This window comes from Trachurus trachurus, assembly GCF_905171665.1.
Source record: "Trachurus trachurus genome assembly, chromosome: 10".
NCBI classification, from domain to species: domain Eukaryota; kingdom Metazoa; phylum Chordata; class Actinopteri; order Carangiformes; family Carangidae; genus Trachurus; species Trachurus trachurus.
The window spans coordinates 8,866,024-8,875,405 of record NC_139894.1 but is presented as its reverse complement, the minus strand read 5'-3'; the positions used below and the strand labels follow the sequence as shown (position 1 = coordinate 8,875,405).

The following is a 9,382-nucleotide window of genomic DNA, read 5'->3' as shown; positions in this document are numbered from 1 at the left end:
TTGTAAATATCATCACAAAAAAGATCATGAAAGGTTAACAAAACTATGAAATGCGTGTGTATTAATAGTTGTATCAGATACAACAGAAATGTATCAGATAACCAACTTGTGACTTGATAGTGATCTGAAGCTATCCATAATTCTTGTTTCAGGGTACAGTCTGTGAAGAAATAACTTAGTGTTTTTCCATCTTCAATGGAAATATCAGGCAACTGCAACATATATGCTGGTAGAGAAACTCGCAGCAGTAAATATTTACAAAGACAACAAACTCTACTAGAAAACAGAATCCAAAGACTTGGATCTTTGTTGTCACCAAGACACATAGTTCTTTCATTCAGAGAAAACACAAATTACAAACTCCTTCTAATGGATGAAAAAAACACAACAAAAAAAAACCAAATCCCTCACAGATGATTACATCCACCCTGAATGTTGCTATTCGCTAAGTGAAATGCTCCAGATTGCTAATTAACGCTAATAATATTCACTCCTTTGACTTTCATACCAGTAATCGTTTACTGAGTGGGCGTCGTCTTTTCTTCCCAGGTCATCTTGATGTGGAAGGAGTTATATTTTGATTATATGCTTAACTTTGTTGGTTGATGATTCACTATAGGAGTAGTAAAGCCAGATGGACAGCAAAAAAAAAAAAAAAACTTCCCTGAAATCCACGCAACCTTGTAAGCTTGAGTTTTGGCTATTTTGTCAGACAGGAGTCAGTGTTGTTCAGCTCATAAATAATAAACAACCCGAGTGGCAAACAACCCATGAACATATTTCCTGGAAATCTGTGTTTTTTTTTTCCTTCCTCAAAATCTAATTCAACAAAATCAATTGCTGCCTCCCCTGCTATGCAAATAGTGATCCATGTATGAGATTATAAACTATTCATGCAGCTCAGTCATTTTATACCAGCACCACTGCCTGTTTTGCTCTATAGAGATGCACAACAGTGAGCAGTTAAACTGGATGGATTTCCAGCTTTCTCATCCCTTTCTGTGTATTACCTAACCTCCATGTCTAATTTATAAATGTACACCCCTTCCCCTGACTCCCTTTCTCTCTGTGTCTCTCTTTAACTGCAGTAAGTTTGCATAATTTTACTCAGTACAACATTCACCACGCTGTGACCCAGAGTCTGGACCCACCCGGAGGCTTCTGGAAATATTGCATTTAATTAAATCGTGTTATTGCACAAATATTATTTATTTAAATTCAGCACTAAATTGTCTCTAAACCATGTAATGGCTTTCCAGCTGCTTTGAAAGCCTCAGCAGTGCCATTAGAGGCTAATTCAGAAAACCTCCATCTGAGTTCTACCCAGAAGACAACGCTGATTCTCCTCATTTAGGATGCTTGCTGGAACAGTGAATCTCAGACATTATAGCCACTTAGAGCAAGATTGCTGATGGTAGTAAAAAGGGGGGGATAAAAGATCGACTGAGAGCAGTTTCCTCAATAACGCTTTATTTATTTCATTGTAAACACTGACACTCGGGTCTGTAAGTACATAACATTACATGGACAAGAGGGAGTGTGTGTCAGAATAAGACGGCTGCAAGTCAAATACCTCATAATGGGTAAATCAGGAAATTCAAATGGATGACCTTACTCTCTGTAGCAACAGACAAGATGTTGACGACATCAAATAGGTGGTATTTTCCTTTAAAGGCTCGCTGCCTTGTCAGACCCTGGTCAATGCCCGAGTTTCTATTCTTTTGAAAAGCAGAGTGCACCATCAAGTGGTTACTCTGTGCTCTACCTCTAAAAATCTGTCCTTTGTTTTGGTTAAGAGAAACCATTGTGCAAGCACTCTGGGGTTTTCACATTAGGAGAAACAAATGAATGGCTAAGGTTGAATGAATATTTTCAACCTTTTCTTTCTGCATTTGGTTTGTTGTTTGTTAACTCTAACAATCCTAACAGTACAGACAGGTTTAACTGAAAACCGCTGACTTCAATTCACAATATCACTCTTTAACTTATAATTAAGTTTGAAACAATCTTTATGGAAAACAGAGATACATACAACTATTTAATTTATTTTCTAATTGTGTCAAACAGAAAAGTAGTTTTTCAAACACCCTTTGGTAATAGTTTGGAAGTATTTAATACCATTTGTGAACACTAATCTAAATCGGACACTGTTAGATTTTGCTATCACATTCAACATTACCACTTTCCTTTTGGTAGAAGATTTCCACCATATTTTGAAGTTCTGTCCTGATGCTGCAGCAGTCTGCTCTCACTCTGACGTGCTCCAGGATTTCTCTGAGGTCCTCAGCTCTTCTTCTCCTGTTGATCAGAAAGACGGAGCAGCCAGAGGGGCAGAGGAGTTCTTCTCTCTCTAAAGCCAGTAAATCTTGCAGGTACAGCTGAGGATTGTGGTCCATTAGCACCAGGTTGAAGCCTCCCCCGTGTTTTTGATCAGGTTCAAGAAATGAGCGCAATGTTGGGATGGCCTCAGCTGAGCTAGATGACAACACCTGGAACTGAGGGGGATGAGAAAATGGAAGATCAGAGGTTAAAATCTCTTTGTTAGATATTGGTTTCCTTTTCATGACGTTGTAGTAATCATCAAAAGTTTGTACCTGAGAGTGTTTGAAGCCGGCCACCAGTATGATTTCTTCACCTAGGTCTGCTGTGAGTGGATCCAGCTCCACTGTGATCAGCCGGCCTGCAGGGGGCAGCAGACGGAGCAGGCGCACTGAGCTGTAGCCACAGTGCATCCCCAGCTCCAACACCCTGGAGGGACGGACACGCCTCACCACCTCATCCAACGCCTCACCTGAGCCGACAAAACCAGCCTGGGGTTACTTTCGCTGTTGGGGTCCATTTGTCATTTGGATAATAAATTTAGAGTAGTTCGATGTGTAATGTGCCTTTACTGACAAAAGGACTGGACGACTGACTAATTACATTATACTGAAATCGTGGTATAATGTGCCATATTCGTTTTGTGTTTGCGACTAATTACTAATCTGGATTGTCAAAAAGATTGATTATTTAATTTAAAGGTAGGGGTTATTAAATTGGGGGTAGTTGATTAGACAATGGAGAGTTCAGGTTGATACAGTATACTGTGAACATGGGAGAAGCAGTTTCCTCAACTAACGATTTTCTATCAACCTGCCTGTGGGCAGAACAAAGTAATTAGACTTAATAACATAATTGTCAGTATTATTAATACCATTGATATAATGTCTAATGTGGAGTCTCTTTTCATTCTGCAATGCTGAAACAAATCTCCAAAGTTACAGACTTATTTTTTAAAGTAATGAGTTTTGACGTTTTCATAAAGTGTCTTTAAAGACTAATTTTTCCTTCTACCGTAATTAACTTCTGGTTCAACATTTAGCCAATACATTAACACCATTACTACTGCTGTTCTGAGCAATGCCTGTTGAGTTATTTGAACATAAAACAGAGAAAGGAACGGGTAGTCAGTGTGAGCGGTCTGCGTTCTGCCACACTGGCTATTAAAAGCAAGGGAAAGAGCACCACTCTGAGGAAGCTTCATCAACAGCAATTCACTAAATCAGCAACATTAGTTTCATCCATGCTGCTCTCGTAATCCCTCATGTTCCTACAGCAAAGACGGTCAACACATTTTGTTTCATACGTTTCTTAGTAGCTATTTAACATTGGTAAGGCATTGTACATTTCTGTAAGGCAAGGTTTTGATTGAATACAACTTTCCTTTTTAGTTGAAAGTCCAACCAAAGGTGTAGTCTTTCAATTGACTGACTTTAAAGCTTTGAGCTCCTGATCCAAATATCCAGATGATCACTAATTTCAGGTGTAAGTAGACTGGTGTAAAGCTAACCTTAACTTGTGTACTATTTTGAACCGATATCTCAACGACAGCTCCACCAGACTTTTGGTGAATTAACTGATTCTTGTGCTTACTTACCAGTCTCTGGACCGATGCATAAAGAGGGACGTGTCTCAGCGTAAAGGTCAAAGGTCTCCAGGACACTGTCAACTTTGCCATGGGTGCAGTTTGAGAACAAAAATGCGTGGGTGCTCCTGACACACACTTTCCCTCGCACCAGCCCCAGTGCCCAGCCCAGAGCTCGACACCACAACGTAGAAACTTTGACACGAACACGGCTGGATACCATGATGATGGTAACAGGAAGTAGTGGGAGAGACACTGCAATCAGCCACATTTGGATGGATGTTGGAGATAAAGTGAGAAACTTCAAAACCTGTGGATGAAACATGGAGAAGCTGAGATAAGATTTTATAATACATACAATAATTTTCAGCAGATTAATAAAGCCATATAGTAAATGGTGTGATATACTGTTTTTTTCTGGGGGGGGGGGGGTAAACAAGTGAAATTGTTAAATGATCTGCATCTTAGCACTTTCAAAAAGCAGTCAAGATAGGATTTGCAGTGCACCAGTTTTTATATATTTACATTTATATTAACCAATAGGTAAGACAAACATTAGCCTTTGGCACCCCCTGCTGGCTAAATGTGGTCATTCTGCACTGTGGTGGGGAGAGAGTCTGCAGATGCTTGTGTCAGTCAAATAATACAACAGGAGCTTATCCTGAATAAATAATGCAATTGTGTTGGAAACCTGCAGACTCTCAGCCATCCTTTTGAGAGAGAAGCCACTTCACATTTTATTGTATTTTACCACAAATGGACGTGCAAGCCCCTTTGGGAGTCAACTTAAAGTACCATAAACACAGTATATCACACCAAGATTTTATTAAATTTTTTAATGGGCAGTTGCATTTTTGACCTATAAAATCAGTGTTTTATCATTATTACATAGTTTACTAGAAGAATGTGTTTAACTCTGTGTAGGTCCAATCAATAAACCCTTAGGTATTCTAGTAGCTGATTAAACAAATGTGTAATGTGTAACTGTCAGTTACATTGTGTGATTGACAATAAAGTTTACTGAACTGAACTGAACTAAAGAAAGTTGGCATGGAAGTAATAACACAATAGTAGTCGTACTTACCAAGCTGCCTGTGCAGGTTCAAAGTGCGTCCTGTCAAACACAGGTGGGAGTCACTCTGGCAAGTCAAACACGTGACCAACATACGTTGAGAACAGCCCTCACTGAAAATGAAACCATGACTTTCTCTTCGATGCAGATCTTGCGGGAGCAAAATCAATGAGAAGGAAAAGCACGGTAAACTGTTTGTAGTATCCAGGAAGTAGACGCCTAGGAGACAGAAGGGAGGTGTGGCAACTAGTGGATACACACAGTAGACGTGCATCCCAAAGCCCCTCCTGCTGGTTTCCAGTAGTGCTGCATTTTTCCCCAAGAGGTCAGCAAAGATGTAAGAATATCCCCATCCCTGTGGGCAACACCGGAAGTCTGCAGGCCCTGGAAGTTACACTTGTCACATCATCTGACCTAAACGCTTCCTTGACTATAAGATAGGCTACATCAGACAATGGCCGACAATGGCCATTGGAGGAAGTTTCTGATATAGAAAACATGGTTTAAGTGTACTAAAAAAATGCATGAATAAAATTAACAGTTCATCTACTTTGCCCAAAAGGATCCGTAAATCATAAAATTGTTAACATGAAAATCCATGTTAACAATTTTTTTATTTACGGAGGGTATCGCAGGTGAACATTTAGCCTATGTTTATCCAACTATTTGTTTGCAAAAGCAGCTTAGTTCTGTTTCTTTAACTTATCACAGACACCATTTGCATCAGAATTACATTAAAGATGAAAGTATGAGATAATAGGCTATGAGATAGTGATCGGCAAACATTAAAGCACCTTAAAAGTATCATTAAGTTCATTGTTAACTGCCTCAATAACTAAAGGTCACAGGTGAATCTCAGTTTTTGTGTGCCTTGGCTGTAAATCGGTGAACTCTCTGCTCTGTGACTTGCCCCATATAACGAAAGTGGGTGCGAGATCCCCAGTGTGTCGCTGCCCTCATTGGCTAGTGGTGGAGCGGGCGCTTGCTCTGAGTATTTTTGGCCATTGGAGCGAATCATACTGCGGTGTGTGCTGGTCCTGTCAGTCCGAGTATGTAAAGTTAGCCAACAAGTGCTGGATTACCACCAGCATCAAAGAGGGTTTGCAACCAAAATAAAAGCCTTGAATACTGTAAGACAAGTAAGGACTCGGCCAGTGGGAAATCTTGTCAGACATAACTTCCAACAATGATAATACAACACTGTTTACTGTTTTTTATACATATGTGCAAATAAATCAACAAACTCAAACTTTGATAAATGAAAAATACCATAATGATTATGTTTGAACAAATGCCCATTCAAACAACACCAGACTAGTTCTAGATCAAAATCCAAGACATTTTTTTGAAGTCAAGACAACCTAACCCAAGACCGTGTCAAGACCAAGACCAAACCAATGCAAGACCGTTTTCAAGACCCTTTAGTGCCAGTAGTCATAATAATCATGTGGCTTGATGTAGCCTATCCAGCCTAACCAACTGGACCCAGAGTCTGTACTAATAAATTATCTATCTATCTATCTATCTATCTATCTATCTATCTATCTATCTATCTATCTATCTATCTATCTATCTATCCATATCTAATTGAAACAAAGTTTTGATTGAACAAAATAACACAGCTCAGCACATAACCTGCTTAAAGGGATAGTTCACCCTAGAATGATATTTCGCTCATTATCTACTCACCCTCATGTTGACTAAGGGCTGGAAGAAGTTTCGGAGCCCACCGTCCCTTCTCTGAGTTACAGGGGGTCTTAGCGTAGCAGTGCATTTCAATGCCATGGTAGCAAAGGGACACCAGAGCTCTTCGTAAAAAAAACACACACAAAAAAACATCCAAATACCTCCATGATGCTCGTATGTAATGTCCGTCTTGTGCTGAAGCCCCAAATTGCGGAATTGTCCCGAAAAAAATTAAATAAGTCCACATTCCAAGCATGTTTGTAGCATTAGCTCCCAGTGTTGTTGTCCGGTCTTCCGCTGCCAGCGCGCATGCGCAAGAGCACATGAGAGCACTGAGACCGACTCGAGTCTCAGTGCGAACACTGCGCATGCGCGCTGGCAGCGGAAGACCGGACAACAACACTGGGAGCTAATGCTACAAACATGCTTGGAATGTGGACTTATTTAATTTTTTTCGGGACAATTCCGCAATTTGGGGCTTCAGCACAAGACGGACATTACATACGAGCATCATGGAGGTATTTGGATGTTTTTTTGTGTGTGTTTTTTTTACGAAGAGCTCTGGTGTCCCTTTGCTACCATGGCATTGAAATGCACTGCTACGCTAAGACCCCCTGTAACTCAGAGAAGGGACGGTGGGCTCCGAAACTTCTTCCAGCCCTTAGTCAACATGAGGGTGAGTAGATAATGAGCGAAATATCATTCTAGGGTGAACTATCCCTTTAAGTCTCCTCCCACTCTGGTGCAACCAAGTTTTTCAGATGGTTAACATTACACACAAGCAGATACATTTATAAAACATTTTTCATTATTGAATTGCATTACACAAGCTGAACAAGTGTGTCACACACACAAAAGAAAAAAATGTCAAAAGATGTTTCGAGACAAGTTGTAAAAATGTAACGTTAGTCGATTCGGAGACAGGGCCAAGACCTTGAGAAGCTTGAGAACTAGCATCACAGAACTAGCATCACCAGAAGAAATTAGCTAGCATCAACTAGCATCACCAGAAGAAATTATAGCTAGAATTGTTTGGCACAGCTTTAGCTTCCCAACCCAAAACTTGTCAGATGGTATTGACCATGTTTTAACCATTTGAGAAGGGTTTTCGCTTGTCATGCCACAGCCACCCAGCTTGCTTTAGCCGTTAGTGTTAGCATCAATGAAAGCTGTGCACTGTTACCAATGGTAAGTTAACTCTTACCATAGAAGACCAAAACAATAACGGGTAATGTAGGCCTACCGTTATTGTTGTCTATGTTAAGTTATAACCATAGACTGTATAAAAAAAGAGGTTATAACATTGACTGAAAACCCACCTTGAACTCGGGAGCTTGTAGTTGAGCTGCTTCACTTAGAAATGTTGTGGTATCCTCTTCCTCCAGGGTTTTGGCTGTTTGAGCTTATTCCTTGCATTGGGCATCGAGTTTAATCACCTCCGTTCACCCATTTTGCGTATTCTTACTTTTGTTTTACGTTTATTACTGTTCCCAGTTTTCCGTAAAAAAAAAAAAAAAAATCCCACTTCCTGTTTAAGACGTTCGCGATTTGAAAGTGGGCGTGGTTGTATGATGGAAGTGAATGATCGAGTCACGCCATTGGTCGGCCACATACTGGACTTCTCCCATTGGTCGTCTTTGGTCTCAAACAGTTTGGCGCGAACAACACATCCACAACAGCTACAGTTGAGAGTAGACATGGCCGCCACAGCGCTTACCCATGGAAATCATGGTGGAAATCCACCAACAACAGGTAACAGGTGTGGGTTTTTTCAGGTCGGCTAGTTTAGGCGTTCCTGTGTAATTTTTAGTAACAACTTGTTACTAGCAAGTCCTTTTACAAAGGTCCTGTCAGTGGACATACTATAGTCTCCTTTGGGTGCAAGCAAGTTGCCATGTTTACATGTCATTGAAATGCTATGCTAGCTTCTTCTAGTGTTTTTCTCTTCGCTCCTTTGAGTGTCAATTGGACATACACATAGCTTGCAAAGAGTTGAGATTGAGTTAGCAAAATCTAATCAGATATCAAACGCCATAAACTAGGCTACTATCAGTGGCAGACACACACAAGCAAAAAACGTTTTCACTTATCTGTCCCTTTCTTGTTACCTGTTTAATGTTTAATTGTTCGTGTTCGTGTTCGTGCACTCCTGCTGCTCATCTTGGCCAAGGCATCCTTAAAAAAGAGAATAAAAATAAACTAAAGCTGCGACAAAAGTGGAATGACAATGACAATATTTGCTATGAAGCACTTCAGACTAGTACTGGGGTAAAAGTAGGCTTTTTTGTGTCATTTGGCAGCCAGATGATGATAAGATATGCATGGTCAAATTAATCGTAGTTGCCAATAAATGTTTCAGTTCATATGGGATGAAAAACAAAAACAAAGAACCCTTCAAAAAAATGTTTTAAATTGTTTTTAAATGTGGACCGATGTGGATCCCAGTAAGACTAGCAGTGCTTTAGAGCTCAGCTACTGGGGATCCCCACAAATAAACAAAATTAGCGTTGTTTGAATGCACCTCAATAATGCAGTTTGAGCTTCCACTGAAGCTTTTATTTTGTGTGCTCACACCGGAAGTCGTGTGTGTGTGTGCCTGTGGTTGACTTGACGCTGGTTGCCTCTCCACAGACGCCGACAGGAGCGACACCAGAGAGCAGCAACTGGTTCGTGTGCCTCGCCGGTGCTGCTGCTTCTGCTGCTGCAACACCAACAACCTA

At 40.4% G+C, this 9,382-nt stretch overlaps 1 protein-coding gene across 1 annotated transcript; it reads right to left on the bottom strand.

Annotated features, from left to right (window-relative positions):
• Nucleotides 1-1,484: 1,484 nt before the first annotated feature.
• Nucleotides 1,485-5,190, bottom strand: LOC310992557 (transmembrane O-methyltransferase-like). Its single transcript, XM_083980640.1, has 4 exons — nucleotides 4,989-5,190; nucleotides 3,917-4,214; nucleotides 2,595-2,791; nucleotides 1,485-2,495 (listed from the first exon to the last, which is right to left on the bottom strand). Exons 2-4 carry the CDS (start codon nucleotides 4,173-4,175, stop codon nucleotides 2,151-2,153), a joined length of 801 nt encoding a protein of 266 aa, XP_083836766.1. The 5' UTR covers nucleotides 4,176-4,214; nucleotides 4,989-5,190; the 3' UTR covers nucleotides 1,485-2,150.
• Nucleotides 5,191-9,382: the final 4,192 nt, after the last annotated feature.